Source organism: Xenopus tropicalis, chromosome 7, assembly GCF_000004195.4.
Source record: "Xenopus tropicalis strain Nigerian chromosome 7, UCB_Xtro_10.0, whole genome shotgun sequence".
NCBI lineage: Eukaryota > Metazoa > Chordata > Amphibia > Anura > Pipidae > Xenopus > Xenopus tropicalis.
Window position 1 is genome coordinate 40,770,984 of NC_030683.2, and position 18,161 is coordinate 40,789,144.

Genomic DNA, 18,161 nt, shown 5'->3' on the forward strand with positions numbered 1-18,161 from the left:
AGCTTTTTGTTCTAGATAACTCTCTCTTGCTTGGGGGCAAGTTTGCAGAGACACAATTTTACTCCAAGCAGGGCCTCCTGCAGACTAGCAGTCCACATGGGGTTCCCCAAAACTTTTTACAAAAAGGTTGGGGATCCCTGCTCTAAACCATTTAAAAACGAAGGTGCACAAGTGTCATCTAACCTGGAGCTAAAGTGACTGGAAGAATGGGCTAAAAATCCCTCCCAAGCCATGAACGTACCCTAATAGAGTTAAAGCTGTTATTGCTGCAACTGGTGGTTCTCAAATACAGGTATCTGGATAAAGGGTCTTTCAGTAAATAAACCCAATAGGAGTGTTTTGCCCCAATAAGGATTAATTGTATCTTAGTTGGGATCAAGTACAAGGTACTGTTTTATTATTACAGAGAAAAATTAAACCATTTTTAAAAATTAGAATTATTTGATTAAAATGGAGTCTATGGGAGATGGCCTTTTTGTAATTCGGAACTTTCTAGATAAAAGCTTTGCAGATAATGGATCTCAAACCTGTATCGAATATTGCAATATGTATCCAAACAGCAGATTGATTTGTTTTTTTCTAACAAAAAACTTAAATCACAAAAATCTTTCAGGCTGCAAATAATTTCTGGTGCGAAAAGTTTAAGAAGCAATGCTAGTTTTCAAGCTAAAAACCTCTTAAATGTAGAATCAGAGAAAAAAACATTGGTATTTTCTAATGGACAGTTACATATATTAGAATGTAATAATAGAAAAGAATAGACAAGCAAATTGATTTTATGATTTTAATAGAAATATAATTTGGGGAAGAATGCAGCACATGGCATTAGGAAATGGTATTGTGATCATAACAGGGACGTAATCTCAATATCCTTCAGTTATGTGTTATAATGCAGCAAACTTCATTTCCCCCCAAACTACAACAATACAAAAAAAAAAAAAATAAAATAAAAAAGCATTTAAATTGGATTATAAATAGGTCAAATTTCATTGCCACAAAATGCTCTGAAATACAAATAAGATCTGTTCTCTGATGGAATGAAGAAAAAAATGGCTGTATTCAATCAAAGCTCAGTTAAAGGAACAGTAACACTAGAAATTGAAAAGTGTTAAAGTAATTAAATATAATGTAAGATTGTCCTGCACTGGTAAAACTCAGAAAGAGAACTTATGCAAATAATCTGCTGTGTAGCCACGGGGTAGCCATTCAAGATGAAAAAAGGTACAGGTTACACAGCAGATAACAGATAAGCTCTATAGGATACTAAGGTATTTTACAGAGCTTACCCATTATATGCTATGTTACCTTGGCCATTCTATCTCAATTTGAATAGCTACCCACATGGCTACACAGAAGATGTTTATAAAACCATACTTGGATTTTTTAAACTAACACACAGCAGGGCAACAGTACTTATTTTTATTACCTTGTTACATTTTCATTATTTTGTGTTACTTTTCCTTTAAGTCGATGGAACACGCGTAATTTAGAATAATGAAGGATCCATTGAAAGGTGCAACAAAAGGAAAATGTAATGAAAGGAATGGGTTTGTGGCCCAGTCTCAGGAAAGCTAAGGCACAGAATTGTAACAAATAGCAAAAAAGCCAGTAATCTGCACCAGTGCATTCCCTTGTTGCCAAATAGCAATACAAATGTATCACTGAGTATTTATAAGTAAACTGGATTCCCTTAAATATGTGATTGGGCTTTGTTTGGCATTTGGCTGGTCATATGTCTCAACCAAAAGCATTGAACAACGCTTCCCGCTGGCCACGGAACATGCACATTGCAGGTTATTGGCTCTTTAAAACTAATGTACAGAAAGGGATGCTTTCCATTATAGCAGACTGGAGCTTGCACGGGACAGCTTTATAGATTGCACATTATTTAGGCTGACACAAACTTCAGAGCACTTTAACAAGCAGAAGTCTCCTGGCAGTGAGTAACACAACAGTAACTTGCCTGGCCTTTTTCCATTTTTCTTTAAATGCTGCACCATTACATAGCAGATCCCTACTCAGAGTTAAAGCTGCAAAAATGCAAAAGCAATAAAGTCCTATGGAAGGTACAGGGGAGTAGAGAAATTAGATGTGCAAATGACCAATATACTGTTGAAGTCCAATTCTCATGGCAAATTGCTTCAAGCCTCATAAAATCAAAATCCTGGTTTGCAACGGTCTCTTGGACAGAGAGCTGAGCAATACACAAGCCTGTGTTTCCTAAAGGCAGACTATTCCTTGTTTATGAATAGGGATTGCTTTGACCCTTATGATTTCTCTATATCTTGACTACAATGTGGCCATAGCTCTCTGGCATGAAATAATTGATTAGTATAGTATAACTTTTTGATTTTTTCAATTTAGAATGAAATTTAAACATTTCATTTTTCTAATTAAGTAGTAACTCAATGACCATCACATAAGACCTGAGGCTATAATTAATTTCTGACTGATTCTTGTCCTTGTTGCTATTTCCTTTTCAGCTGGAATTATCTGGCACCCTTCAGCAATAGTCTCTTGGAGAAGAAGCAGGTTTCCATCACTAGAGAAATACAGATCAGAGAAAGGAATTTCGTATCCAGTCGTATCCAACACATTTCTCCCTTTTTGGACACAAAATAGAAGATTCGGGCTCTTTATTCTACATAATTGTCTTTCCCCACAAAGTTTTTAGGACTAGTAGACTGTGGACTTGCTTGAAAACTGTGCAAACTTTGAATGTATGGGAAGTTTGAAGAATGCAAAAATGTTTTTCCCAGAAAAAAAAAAAAAAAAGCTTGTATCATTCCAACTCTGATAAATTACACGGCCTTCGGAACTCCTGACCCCGCTCATGTATCCATTTATTGGACACTGCAAAAACAAGATAAAGCATGTTAATACCTAGAACACATCATTATCATACAACATTCAGTTTATTTTAAAGTAGAATAAAAGGCAGGGTCCCCTCCACAACACCCCCCTGCAGAATAAGCCCAGCAAAAAGAAGAGAGAAGAACTTCTGAAGAAATACTCCAGGCTGGTTCAGTGTTCTGCTAACAGAAGCATCGGCCCGGGGGAGACGTTAGTTCTCCTTTAACACCTTTTAAAAGTGTCAGCAGAGGGATTAAGCAGCAAGTAGTAGTTCTCATAAGAAGGGTTACAAATATGACAACCTCTGAATCAATTAACCACGCGTGGACCCAAACAAATGCAGTTTATGCAGAAGGCACTGTAACACTTACCCCATTTATTTCCAACTAATACAGGGCAGGCTGCATGCCTTGTGCTGTAATCACCTTCACCGCTCTCAAAAAGATTGTACCAGAAGACCGCTGTCCCCTAAAGATAAAAAAAAACAAAGTTATATTAAAGTACTTCCTAGATAACAAAGCAGACAGTGTTGTTGCTTACCACTTTAACACTAATGGGAAATTTTCCGGAGGAAGAAGCCAGATTGTAAGATTTAGAGTGTAAGTTCTTGTGGGAAGGCTCTATGTTTGGGCCTATGATGTGGCTTTAAAGGCATGGTATATACCTTAAAACAACTTTGCTATAAATAAACACAAAAATCAGAACTTGCACTGAAATTACATTGTGTGTATAGTTTTAACAAATATTAAAAATATCAATATTTGCCTATTTTTTGCCATTATATAGCACTAATTTTGGCATCTGGGCTATTTTCAATAAACTGTTTTTTTCTCTTTATAAATAAGTCACTTTGTTCAGAGCTCCTCATCTAACTGAACAAAAAACCCTTTCTCTAAGCAGCAGCCTTTGAGCAGCTCCTTATCAGGGGCTTCTCAGTGGACCGGTACTTAGTTTCATCAGTTTTTAAAGTTTATAGGAATCAGGAAGACACAGGAAGTGCTAAAGTGAAACCGGCTTTACATTCTTGTTTAGTACCAGAAGTAACAGAAACAATAGATATTTCTTAATTAAAACACTAGGCAAAAGTATGTTTGGCAGGAGCCCTATTCATTCAGCTCTATTTGAAAAGGGTGTGTGTTGTCTTTTTGATGTAAGTGGGCAAACAGGGGGCCCGAGCTAATTATCCTACACCTGTAAGTACTAACACTTCATTTTTCGAAAAATTAAAAGCAAAATGAGCAATATCTCTCCTTGTGTACAAATAATGGCTTTTTTATTGTTTCTAGCAGTCAGTCAATGGGGGTTAGACCGAGTGCTGGCACAAAGGTGCTTCTAGCAGCTGATCAGTGCTACAATGTGGGTTTGACTGAGTGCTGGTGATTTCATAGACAGGTCCTGCTTTCAATATTGCAGTTACATTCAAAAATTACTTTACCAAGTAATTTGAAACTACTGTAAAAAGACTAATATTTCTTTATGTATATTGTTAAGTTTCCTAAAATAACATTTTGATGTGTGAAGGGAAGTGCTTGTGTAAACATTTTAAATATGCATTTGAAAAAAAAAATCAGAAGTAACACTTTGACTTATTAATACAGAAGAGAACTTCAGAAGGCTGTACCTTTTTGGGATATACAGCTGCGCCTACTTCTGGAAATACTGTAGCGCCACCTGCTTCCACATCGCTCATCTGCAAGCACAGGGTGGTTTCCAAAGATGTGTTACGTTTGTACAGTAAAATAAAGATATTGCAATCAAAGGCCTTGCTTCGTGACATTACCAATATCAATTGTATTTAAAGGACAAGTAAAGGTTAAAAATAAAGCTCTAATTATTGCCAATCAGATGTACATTTACTTACTCTTAATGATTTCCTTTGTTTCTGTGGCTTTTTCTAGGTGCTCATTTGTTTTGAGCACCTAGAGAATGCATTTGCATTTAAATGTACAGGAGCCCTGTGCATGCGCAGTTGTCCTTATTCATTTTCCTGATGTAGCGATGATGCTCTGGTCATGTGACATTCCCGTGTGCCATCATTGACGCTTCCGTTCAGGGAGTTACTATAGCAACACTCTGAACAGAAGCAACACTTTAAAGCTCCTCCTCTCACATTTCTTTACAGTGTCACAGAGCAGAGCAGCAGTTAAGACACAGAGCAAGTGACGCAGCGAAGATTAAAATGGCGGCTGCAAAGGCTGACACTAAACAGTTCATCTTTGTAGGCGTCCATTCATATGGTAGGGAAAATTTAAAAATGAATATGGTGCGAGGGGGGGTTTTACAAAGAACATTTTTAACTAGTTTAGAAAATACGGGTTTCTTTCTTCTTTAAAAACTGCAGAAAGAAACGATTCCTAACAAGTCCATTATAATAATCCGTTGCCCCCTCTAAATGTTTGAAATTAGGTATTTATCTCAATCACAATCAATATCAACAGCCAAATGTAATGAGGAATTAATTCACTGTAATCAGATATATTCCACTTGTGGCTCCTCGTGTGCAAAGCAGTGAAGGGAAGCCATCAACCGCTGAGAATTATGGTTCAACTCCATTTAAGAAGCAAGCAGTATTAATACCTCTACATTATGAATATATGCTATTTTATTTGCGGACCATTTCCCTTTTTTCTGCATAATTTAGTTTGCAAATGCTTGTTTTCTGCTTTTAACTAAAGCAGTGGTGTAATTAGATGCTACTGGGCCCCAAAGCAAATTGAATTTAGGGCTCCAAATTGCTGGCCAGATTCACCAAGATATTTAGTTTATGGGCATCAACAATTTTTTTTCTGAGGTCCTCAGACACCTCCTTTGTTCGAGCCATGATACACATCCACAGGTTGAGCGCTTACCCTCCCCGCCCACACCCTTACACTGCCGGTTTCCTATTCCAGCTTACTAATTTATAGGTGCATGCCCAGCCCTCCCCACCGCCTTTTGTGATGTCATTGCGGGGTGGGCGAGTCTATAAATAGAGGGAGAAAGCCAGGTCAGGTAGGGTACGGGTCGAGTATTTCTTGACCCGCACATCACTAGTATGTGTGATCAGGCTTTACTGGATTGTTGTTCTTTAAATAAAACAGGGCCTCTTATTCACAGCTGGTTGTCATCCCATTGACTGAAAACACCAGACTCTGATTTCACCTTCAAGTTATACAATAATTCTAAGGAATTAAAAATACTTTTGGCACATGCAGTTATGTTATTGGATAATTTTTTTCAATAAATACATGACCAATTATTATAATTTTTGTTTCAGTTTAACTAGGTTTGCTTCATCTGCTTTTAGGACTTGTTTAAGAATCAGATGATGGTTTAGGTCACATTCATATAAAAATATAGAAAATTTTAAAGGATACACAAACTTTTGAGAACCACCGTATAAGCAATTTTATGTAATGCTCGGGAGCATCGTTTCCCATTCATGCTTGCTCAAGATAGGCACTATTACTATATAGTTTTTAAGAAAAGAATATTGCAAAAACATCTGTCTGGTTCAACTTACATAAAATAGCCAAGTAGCAACTCTGTTGCCTGTTCCAAGTTCTTTAAAGGCATCTGGCTCATCTTTCTGTGGAATATACATTAAAAGGTTAAGTAAGCAATAATACCAGAAGAGCTGGGAAACAAACTGGAATTAAGACATGCATATTAATTGGAGCAAATTGGAGTAATGTTAAGTTGCTTTCACAGAGAACATTACTGCCCACACTGTTGCACCGTGATATTTACAGCTTTATTTGTAAGTGCAATGACCTATAGTAAGTCATCCATTCTTTTGGATATCGGCTGTTACAAAAAACATGCCAATGGGCCGTCACTCTATCTGTAGTAGCTTACTGAGAGTTACAAACCAAAAACATGCATGGAAAAATTATTTCAATGTTAGTCAAGTCAGCTCACATGCCACAGAAGTTACAGGAGTTAGCCTTTCAAAATCACCAGGAGTTTGTTTAATGCAGATTATCTGGTAAATCAAAAATGTAGCCCATTATCTATCTTTATTTTGGTGCAAAGTCCCCAGCCAGAAAAAGATAACTAAATTCCCTTTCCCATTGCCTCTTTTTACTTAAAACAAACTTATGGTGATTCAGGAATGTGTACATTAGGAAACGTAACTGGTTACAAGTAGTTTTGGACACACAATAATGAAGGCATCATTAAAGCAGCAATCCTTCCAACTTGTTTATTTCTGTTAGGATGAGTGTTTCCCTGTCTCTTTCAGACAGTTACATACAGGGATCCGTGCGCGGCAACACATTATCCAGAAAGCTTTGAATTATGGAAGGCCATCTCCCATAAACTCCATTTTAATAAAATTATTTATATTTCTTAAAAATTATTTCCTTTTTCTCTGTAATAAAACAGTACCTTGTACTTGATTCCAATTCAGATATAATGAATTCTAATTAGAGGCAAAACAATCCTATTGGGTTAAATTAATGTTAAAATTATTTTTTAGTAGCCCTAAGGCATGGTGATTCAAATTACAGCGAGATCCCTTATCCTGAAAACACCAGGTCCCAAACATCTGGATAATAGGTCCCATACCTATGATAACATTCTCATCTTTTCATATTAAACAGCAGTAAACACAGAGCTGAAGAGAAATGCTGCTACAATGTGGTCCTTGCCCAACACATTACTTGCCCGTGCAAAGTCAAAGTGTGGTTCATATTGTCCTCCCATTCCATAATTTGCAACCTGAAAAGACAAAGATACAAGGCATGGGAAATATTTCAGTAAAATGCTAAACTTACCCTTAAAAAAATCAACGTGGGGCTCATACTGACCTCCAATTCCATAATTGCCCACCTAAGAAAAGCAAAACATAGCAAGTAGTAAAAGGCAAAGTGGCACCGGCCACCAAACGCTGTATACAGCTAATAAAAGCTGCAGTGAAGAAATTCTAGCAGCAGTGAAGTGGAGAGAAATGGGCTTGAAGGCTGATCAGAAAGTTTATGGTTTGACATCCTTGTAGCCGTTTCTACTGAACTGCTTTTTAAACTTTTTCATTGCCAGTCCTATGAGTTATAAAGTATATTGTTGGACAGCAATATATAAAAAATAAAAGTAAGTCCAGCTTACTAGCGTCAGTATGCCTACATTTTAATGTAGAGCTAGTTTAAAACATGACATGAAATTACATGTGTAACGATACCTGGTGGCCTAGTGGGGCAGAAGAAACGTCTGCCATCTTCTTGTTAGGCGCACGCGTCATTTTGGCATGAAGTTCAAATATTTAAAGTGCTTACTGCCCTGTGTTCATTGCCCAACGTAGGTCTACTGATAGTTCCTGGGTGCGGTCTTTGTACTGTTTTGCCGTGTTCTGACTCCTGCCTGTTCCTATTCCTGTATTGCTACCTGAACCAACCTTTGCCTGTTTTTCGATTATTCTTCTGGATTCTGATTCTGTACTGCACTGACTGATCGTTGCTGACCCAGGCCTGAACTCTGACTGCGCCGACTCGTTCCCCTTCTTCCTGCCACACGGTTTGGTTCCCCTGCCTGCTCAGAACTCTCTCCTTGGATCTCTCACTATAAGTCCTGGCTGCATCCGAGTAGCGAAGGGCTCTTCCCAAACTGAAAGGCAGCTGTTATAAGCAGAAGCGTGAGCCGTGACCGGACCCTTGGTGCCCGAGTTTTGGGATACCAATCGTGACAACATGGTTGCATACACTGGTTTATACCAGCACTGGCTGGAGAGTGGATCAGGTGTGCAACCAGATAATTAGTGATAGTTACAAATCAAATTGTGCTTCCCCCTTATTACCTTTCTATATTAGCTAGTACTTCCATTAGTCAGTAGGCTTTAGCTATAGCAAACTAACCTTGTTTAAAAATGTAAATGTAGCTGTGTAGAAGCACAAGTTTTTTTTAACAAGCAAATGTAGATCTCTTGCTGGCTAATTTCCTTACAAGGCAGGAGCAAAAATACTCAGCTTTTCTTGTGACTTCCCCTGATATTATTATCACAATTTTGCTTTGAAATGCAGCAACTCATCTGACCCCACATCCATAATATTTCCTCTTACCTGTAATTCTTCTGCTGTGGACATGTCCAGTCCTGTTACTCCTTCGATTCTTCGGTTGAGACGTGCGACCACTGGATCTTCATACGCAGACAGCCAGGCACTGGGGTAAAAAAATAAAAATAAAAAAAATTACAAAACTATAGGAATGTTTAAACCTCAGTGGCATATTAAAGCATGCAACTATGCTATATTGATTTATTGATGATAAAACTCATTAACAATGTTCAAGTTGATGTGATTGCATAAAACCCCTGTTCACATTTACGATTTTTTAGATATTGCTACTACTAGAAATACTATTGCTATCAGGGCCGCCATCAGGGGGGCACAGGGGGTACAGTCGTCCCGGGCCCGGATGTTTTTAACTTTAAAGGGGGCCCGGCCGTACTAGAGTTTTCCTAGCTCGGGCCCCCTTTAATCAATTCCGGGCCCTCTCACTTGCCGGCATCCTTCGCTACGTCCTGGTGTTCCCCGCTACATCAGCGCTTATATAAGGTTGCGCCCCGTGTGTAGTGACGTCACACGTACGGGGCGCAACCTTATATAAGCGCAGATGGAGCTGGGAGCTGCAGGACATAGCGGAGTCTTCCTCATAAACAGCGGCCGCTGGTCTGCGGGGCCCCAATGGGAAAGTAACGCAAGGGGGCCCCAAAAGTGGTTCTTCTCTTCCTTCTCTTCTCACATTTTGCTGGGATGGGGGGAAGGGGGGGCTGCTATAAAATCTGCACCTCTGTAAGGAGTAACGGGACATTAGCTGCTCTGCTTGTGGGCTGAACCCCGGCCATGGCTAGGGAGATGTCAGTGGGGGGACTGGAGGATGCTTGGGGGGCCCTGGGGGGAGCTGAAGGATGCTTTGGGGCCCTGGAGGATGTTGGGGGGAGCTGAAGGATGCTTTGAGGGGGTGCAGGGGGACGCTGGGGCGGGGGACTGGAGGATGCTGGGGGGGGGGACTGGAGGATGCTTCGGAGGCCCTGGGGGGAGCTGAAGGATACTTTGGGGCCCTGGAGGATGTTGGGGGGAGCTGAAGGATGCTTTGGGGGGGCAGGAGGACGCTGGGGCAGGGGACTGGAGGATGCTTGGGGGGCCCTGGAGGAAGCAGGAGGAAATGGGGGGAGCCGGAGGATACTGGCGGGGGAGCTGAAGGATGCGTGGGGGGAGCGGGCCATAGTATTTGGGGGAGGACCACCAATGTTTTAGGGGGCCCTGGGCTGGCTAGCAATGTTCTGGCACCAATGCAAAATGTAGCCCCTGGCCACAAATGTTTTAGGGGGCCCTGGCTACCAAAGTCTCTGTATCGTTTGTATTGATGGGAGGGGTCACTGGGGGAGGGGCTATTGGGGGCGTGGGAGGGCCCAGAAAATTTTGTTGTGAGGGGCCCCGTGATTTCTGATGGCGGCCCTGATTGCTATCCTAAGGAAAAATGTAAACCCTGAAAACAAATTCATGTAAAAGTGCATGCTCTGACCCCTTCTCAATTTATATTATTTATTTTCTGGTTTTAAAGATATGAGCAGTTTTAAACGGATCACACAATAAATCTGAAATAACCGCACCATCTGTCTTTCATTTTTGCAGACAGGCCAGTGTTGTATAAAATTAATTTTGTGAGAAAAGGAATGTCTTGTGATGTTGCACTACTTGTAAGTGACCAGATAACTTTATTTTCTAAGCAGAGCAACATCACAAGATGCTTCTATTCTCCATAAATTCATGTTTAGCTGACTAGCAGGCAAAATGAACACCAGATGGCACTGTTGTTTTTAAATTCATTACATTAGTAGCACCAGAGGACCACTGACACCGACAGTCCAGCTAAAATCCCAAGGACATGGAATAAAAGGATCATTTTGATTTAAACCCATTCCCAAACAAAGTATATTTTGGGCATCTTACAGCATCATCTCTTCACTCATGGCTTATATCCACATCATGATATCTATTCAGCCTACATGTGCTTACTGCTTATAATATTTCATATAATTTCACAAAACAAATTTGGTAGTTTTATACATATAGCCTTTTACAGTCCATAATATGTATTTCATAGACAAATAAGAAAAATAATTGTTTCAAGGCACTATAGCAATAGACAAAAATCAGACAAAACTGAAATCAGATATATGAACATTGTTCTGTGCATAATTTACATCCCAAATGTGTGCTACTTTGATTTACAGTAGCCTTACAATAGCTCTAGGAAATCCCATCACATGCTAAAGAAAAAAAAAAAAAAAAAAATTTCCTTCTTTGGATGTGTCAGAGGCATCATAAATTTTGAGAATGGTTACGGTTTAATTCAAGAAAGAAAGAGAGGCCCACTTAGTAACCACTGTGTTTGCTCTGCATCTCTCTGCATTCAATGGAACACACTTCCTTACCTCTTAGAGACTCTGTATTGAGCAGTGGTCAACTTTCCTGTTTGAGGGTCATGCACTGTAGCCCGTCTCAGCTACAAAAAGAGAAAGGACTAAGGTTTAATTTGGGAGCAGGCTTGTGTGTGTGCCATGCCAGGAGTTCTGATTGGTTTGGGTAGAATGCTGTTTTTTTTACATTCAAACTTTGTTCCTTAGGTAGAATAATGAATATCAGTTAGTTCTGTCCATACCTGGTTGTCCTTTCACTTTTTATTGGAGACATTTCAACTCCCCTAATGCTGCAGAGTTTCACCAAAGCCTTTTTATTTTTAGAAGAAGGTATTTCTTTGAACAATGAAAGTTAAAGAAAATGCTATTTGGAAAATAAAGGCTCTTTTTATTTTAACAGAAAAATCTGTGGGTCAGTTGTGAATTTTTATTTCTTTATTTTTAACAGTTTAGATGGCCATTGCTGTTCTTAACAGTTTTTGTGGTGATTAACAATAGCAGCAGCTACAAAATGCTTTACGCCTAAAACATTCTTTGGAAAAAATAGAGGAAAAAAAAAAAAAGTATAGCAATGCATTAAAATAAAAATGGTAATATCTGGCCAAATAGTTTAAGACTGTAATAGGTACAAAGTAGGTAATAAGTAAATTTTCTTTCATTCAAATCGAAATTGGGGCTTTTCTAATGTAATAAATTAAAAACTTTAAAATAAAAAGAAATGCCACTCAGCAGCACGAGGGTTGTTTAGGGAATGACAGATCAGGAGAACGTATTTCTGTTCCCAGTGCATCCCAAGTTACCTGTTCATGCAAATACGTGTATAGTATAAAATCCTTTGTTCTTACCTTTTGCTAATTCTGTATTGAGCTGTCTCCAGGACTCCTGTGATAGGGTTTGAAATGGTGGCTCGCCTCAGCTGTGAAGCCAACCAATCACAACAGTTGTCATAAAAAAAAAACTAGCATTCATCCAACCAATCAGAATCCCTCTTAAGGGCAGTGGCAGACAGGGAGATTAGTGGCCCCACAACAAATCTTCGTTACCGCAGGCAGCTAATCTCCCCACAATGCCATCCCACCGGCAAGAATGTAAAGCACCAGTGGGATGGCATACACATTGCTATGCTACGAAGTTGCCTGAAGTTACCTCTCAAGGCGACTTTGGCAAATCGTAGGGACGCGTATGCCATCCCACCGGCGCTTTACATTCTTGTCGGTGGGATGGCATTGTGGGGAGATTAGTTGTCTGCGGTAACGAAGATTTGTCGCGGGGCAACTAATCTTCCTGTCTGCCACTGCCCTAAAGTAAAAATACAGAATTGCAACAAAGCAGATAATGGTTACTTACTGGCATCCAAACACAAATAAGGAACATACCTCTCATCAGTATTACAAGACATAAAAATAAAAGCCTTATGCAATCTTCTCTGCAAACATATATTAAACATATTAATAATAAAAATAATAAATAAACAGGATCAGAGGCAAAACAAGACCTTCTTTGGTTCTGCAAGCTGATGTGTATCCAAGTAGGATAGCAATAACAAACATGAGTTTTACACTTTCACACTGGGGTCACAGAGGACATCCCAGCTGAATAGATTTACTAGATGCACATGCAATTATTACTTGAGATGCAAACGACAATAGCAACTAGTGCTGGGCGGTATGACCAAAAATTTATATCACAGTATTTTTTTTATTATATCGGTATCACGGTATTTGACGGTATTTTTTTTTCCCCATGCATGATTAGGTGACCACCCCAAACACCCCCCCATCCCCTTCACATAAATATAACTTACTGGCCAGGCAGCCGCAGGCACCCCCGACAGCTCACAGAGCCTCCTGGCAATTTTTCTTACTATTTCCGGGTTGCGCGCGTGACGTCAGCGCGCACGTAACGTCAGCGCGCACAACCCGGAAATAGTAAGAAAAATTGCCAGGAGGCTCTGTGAGCTGTCGGGGGTGCCTGCGGCTGCCTGGCCAGTTAAAAATTTTTATCATTTTTTTTAAAAAAACGGTGTTCGGTATATACCGGTATACCGCCCAGCACTAATAGCAACTATTACAGACATACAGCGTTATACTGCTGCTCAAGTTGTAAAGCTGATACACAAAAGCATAAGGGAAACACTCACTCTTGGCTTTGCTAACTCCTTAACCTTTGAAATCTCCTCATCAGAAATAATATCATGGTAGCGCACAATGCGTGGCTTGTCCCATTCATCTTCTTGCTTTGTGGGAGACAGGATGAGCAATGGATCTTTGTTACCATCAAAATACCGGCAGAAAAGTCTCTTTTGTCTGCGGGAAGTCTGAAAAAGAATGCAAAGGACAAAATATTAGAAGCAATGACAAATCATATATCCCTTTCCTATCTTCACAAATATCTGAAGATAAGCATTTATGCATGCTATTTTTATTAGCAACACCCTAGGCCACTTTTTGCTTAGGATAAGTGTAACTTTTACCCTATCCGTTTTGTGTGAAATCCTACTAGTACATTATAGAAGGAAAGTTTAATCACAGGGGGGTGCAAAATGTTAGCACCCCACTCCATTATAATCGCTTACCTGATACCCTGGCCAGTGCTCCTGTTAGCAGAAAGCTGCACAAGCCTGGGGAACTTCTATGTTAGCAACACAGAGTTCTGTTCTTTCATGTCTGCTCTGGGTGTGCATGCGCAGTAAAATGAAAAGCTGAAAATTAAGCAAAAAGCGGACCTTTTCACTCTACTGATGTGTTGGCCCTGGGCCATCTAAGTTTTCAGCTAAGAGAATCACTAGCTTGGGGTTTCAGGTAAGTGGTTATAATCACTCACGGGTGCCAAACATTTGGCAGTGATTTTAAATTTTCTTCTCCTTTATAGTTACTACTACTGTAGTAACAAAGAACACTGGTCATTAAGACACACATCATAAATATACACAGCTAATACCATTTTGACACCCTCTCCACGACACAGCTTCTCATATTTCTGTCTCTCAGGAAGGTGATCTTTGGGCCGACCTTTCCTTGTTCCGAGTTCTGCACCCTCGGAAGGGCTAGAGCTAGATTTATTACTTTCTTTTGACATGATATATTCAAAGTATCTCAGATTCCCATTCCCTCTTTGATGCTCAGGATCTGTTAATTGAAAGAAAAAGACAAAAGCTGAAAGGAGGAGGATTACACTCAATTTAACAAGTCCCTTAGAATACATTATGTCATCATTTTTTAGAGATATTGATGGTGATGGTGATCTTGGAGTCCAAGCGATCACTTAATGTGATGATTTTATAGAGGCATTTGGAGACTTTTGTTGAATCAAGTGAGCTTTATGTGTATGGCTATCTTTAAAAGTATTCTTCAAGTTGCAGGTAAATTGAAGTATGTTAACAGAATATTATACACTAGGCAACACTTTTCAGTTGGTTTTCATGTTTTGTTTTTTTTTTTAATTTTTCGCTTTGCTAAAAATACAAACTGGGGAGAGATTTAAATAAAATAAACAAATTATTCACAGAATATGAAGACCAACTGCTAATTGTCAACATCATTCTAAAAGTAAGTTAAAGGTAAACTAACTCTTTAAGGTGTTGGGCATATTATTAGACACATTCCTCATGTGAGAACAAATAAAAGTAAAAGATTGCACCTTCCCCGAAGACACTCTACAGTATCATGGATCAAGAGAGAAAAACCTATAACATACATTACATTTCTTCACTGCCGACAAAAAGCTAAATCTTTGCCAATCAGACAGATACTGCACAGAAAGCAGTAAAAATGGCCATACATTATAAGATTTACTAGTTTGGCGAGGTCACTAAACAATCAAATCTTTCCACTGATATGCCCACATAAAATGGGCGACAATGGAATAATCTGGTCTGGGGTCAAACAATTAAATTACAACAATGGAAATAGGATCCTTCCAGGAAAACAGGAAAATCAAACCTGTCCAATTGTCATTTGGTCAATTTTAGGCCAGATATCGGTCGGGTCCCCATACACGGGCAGATAAGCTGCCAAATCTGTCTGAAGGACTCAAATTAGCATCTTAAATCTGCCTGTACATGGCCACCTTAAAAAGATACTGACATCTAAAATTAAACTTTTTAAAAAATATACATATATTATAACATTGTTTTTGCATGAGCTGTATCATTTGGCCATAAAAGTATTTCCTGATGCTTTTAAATTCCCTATCAGATACCAGGTTCCTTCATGAGGGGGCTGCCATATTTGTGCAGCAGGAGTCAGAAGCTATAACTGACAGGTTGAGAAGGGACAGTCAGGTTGGCAAAACAGGTTTGAAACTTCAAGTACTTACACAAGTAAGGGTTGCTTGGGAAAAATCATCAACATGACCTATAGGTTACTTTTTATAAACATTCATACTTTGTAAAGTATTTTTCTGTGTCAGGCTGATGCCACACGAGGCGTAGGGCTGAAATTTTCGGCAAGCGGAAAAACGCTTGCCGAAAATTCAGCCCTACGCCTGCTACTTGTGCCTGCACCCGAATGAATGGGATACGCTCGGGTGCAGGCACATGTAGCCGATATACGCACGAAAACACGAGAGAATGCAAATTCTTGCGTTTTCATGCGTATATCGGCTACATGTGCCTGCACCCGAGCATATGCCATTCATTCGGGTGCAGGCACAAGTAGCAGGCGTAGGGCTGAATTTTCGGCAAGCGTTTTTCCGCTTGCCGAAAATTTCAGCCCTACGCCTCGTGTGGCATCAGCCTCAGTATCACTTTAAGGGGAATATTAGGCAGACAAAATATATTAAGAATAGGGTGCATTTCTTCACCCTTAGATATATCACAGAATTTGTTTTCATTCTGTGGCAGGGAAGCATCACACACAGTTGAAATACAATCTGATGAATCCTACCTGCATTTGGCACTTATCTGAGGCAGAGTAACAACTACAGTTAACTCAAGCAGTCCCCTGTGGTAGAACCCATGACAAATCAACCACAGGGGAGCATAGGAAAATCTGTAAGAGCCCTAAACCAAACCAGCTGGGGGTTGGTAGATGTGGCGTGGCAAAGAAAAAGGCATGATATAAATTTCACTGGATAGGGTTAATATGAAATATAAATTAAAAATACTCCATCGTGAAATCTTACCCAGCTCTAGTAACAGTTTGGTTAGGGTCAGCGCTTTGTCCAAGTCCCCTTGTTGGTACACAGCATAACTAAGATAATCTAGGACCATGACCTTGTCAAGAGAAGACTCTTCTCCTGCATCCAACTGGCTCAAAGCTTGCTCCATCCATAGCTCAGTGTGGTAGTAGTCAGCATCTGTGTAAGCAGTTTTACCCAAATCAAAACAGTCTTCAGCTGTTAATGATGTTTTGTGCTTAACACCTATAGAAAGTAAAATAATAAAAAGACAGGTTCACCGAGACAAATCCTAAAAGTAAAATCTTACTCACACTAAAAATAAAATATCAAGAACCAAAATAGCTGTTATCTGGGCTGCACTTGACAAACACATTAAGAGTGATTAATTACCAGTCTGAATTTTTCCAGATACTGGTGATGTAAAGGGTATGATGTAAAACAGAACTGATTTAACAGCCTAGCTTTTAGGTGCCTTGGGAGGAATCTTCAGGTGACTTTGGAAAGCCAAAGCTACACTTTTACATTTACTAATCCACGAACGGTCCGAAGGCGGCCGAATGCGTTTTTTTCATAATGATCGGTATTTTGCGATTTTTCCGGAAATTGTAGCGACTTTTTCGTAGCCATTACGAATGTTTCGCAAAATGTCGCAACTTTCTCGTAGCACTATGACTTGCACGAAAAGTCGCGACTTTCTCGCAGCTTTCGCGCCGAGTACGAAAGTTTCGGATTCATTCAAGCTTCAGTATGGTGACTTTTCTTGGGCCAGGTTGGAGCTGCAGAGTGCCATTGAGTCCTATGGGAGGCTTCCAAAATCATGCTAAGTCTGAATGTTTCGCCCGCCGCTTACGAGCGATCAATCCGAAAAAGTCGCAACAAGATACGAGCAAATCGTAACGGCTACGAAAAAGTCGCGACTTTTCGCGTGAGTCGTAATGGTTACGAAAAAGTCGCGTCAATTTACGAAAAGTCGTAACGGCGGCGAAAAAAATCGCAAAAAATATGAAAAAGTCACAAAATATTCGTTTTCCAATCGGAATTTTTCCAATTCGGATTCGGATTCGTGGGTTAGTAAATCAGCCCCTTAGGGGCCCATTCATTAAAGCACGATTGACCACAAATGAGAAAAAAAAAAAAAAAAATCGTATTTTTTCTAATTGTTAGAACTTTTAATACAATAATAATACAATAATATTGTTAAAATAATATGACTTTTTCGTGGTTTTCGTTAAATTCCATAAAAAAGTCTACTACGACCATTTTGGAATTCATTCAAGCTTTGGTATTGTGACTTTCTTTTGGGCAGGTTGGAGCTGTAGAGTGCCATTTAGTCCTATGGAAGGCTCAAAGCCAGAAAGGGGTTCGCGTCGTTTACGATCGTTCGGATACGAAAATTTTGTGACGTTCGGATCGCAACCATGTTATTTTCATATGACCAAGAAAAGAATTTTTGCACATTAGAAATTATTGTGGTTACTCCGAAGGTAGGAAAGCAGAGGAGATTATTTGCCACTACTAGAGGAAATGAATTGTGGCAACTAATCTTTTTGTGTGCTGTCAGTCGAGCTTACAGTGCCCACAGGTGATAATTGCTTAAAGGAGAAAGAAAGGTAAAAACTAAGTAAGCTTTAACAGAAAGGTCGATGTAAATACAGCCATAAGCACTCACAGAAACGCTGTACTGACTTCTCTGTGAAAAGATTTCTTGTGTCGGTAATTCCTGTGCTACAGACACGCAGCTTTCTGCTGTCACCTCTCTCCTGCTCCCCCCCTTAGGAATGTGGATCTGAAC

The 18,161-nt window shown here is 39.6% G+C and overlaps 1 protein-coding gene across 4 annotated transcripts in view; it reads right to left on the reverse strand.

The window, feature by feature from the left end:
- Positions 1-770: 770 nt before the first annotated feature.
- Positions 771-18,161, reverse strand: part of LOC100492280 (prolyl 4-hydroxylase subunit alpha-1) — a 28,718-nt gene continuing 11,327 nt past the window's right edge. For 2 of the 4 annotated variants that reach the window (XM_004915787.4, XM_002935967.5), the window contains exons 6-15: positions 16,373-16,612; positions 14,189-14,376; positions 13,389-13,565; positions 12,094-12,164; positions 8,886-8,985; positions 7,501-7,554; positions 6,356-6,421; positions 4,475-4,543; positions 3,225-3,321; positions 771-2,853 (exon numbers count right to left, since the gene is read on the reverse strand). In XM_004915787.4, the coding sequence (XP_004915844.1) occupies positions 2,783-2,853; positions 3,225-3,321; positions 4,475-4,543; positions 6,356-6,421; positions 7,501-7,554; positions 8,886-8,985; positions 12,094-12,164; positions 13,389-13,565; positions 14,189-14,376; positions 16,373-16,612 (1,133 nt within the window). In that variant the 3' untranslated portion in view covers positions 771-2,782. Of the gene's footprint in view, positions 2,854-3,224; positions 3,322-4,474; positions 4,544-6,355; positions 6,422-7,500; positions 7,555-8,885; positions 8,986-11,263; positions 11,335-12,093; positions 12,165-13,388; positions 13,566-14,188; positions 14,377-16,372; positions 16,613-18,161 lie in introns of all 4 variants that reach the window. The other 2 variants (XM_031905487.1, XM_004915788.4) reach the window with 2 other exon arrangements.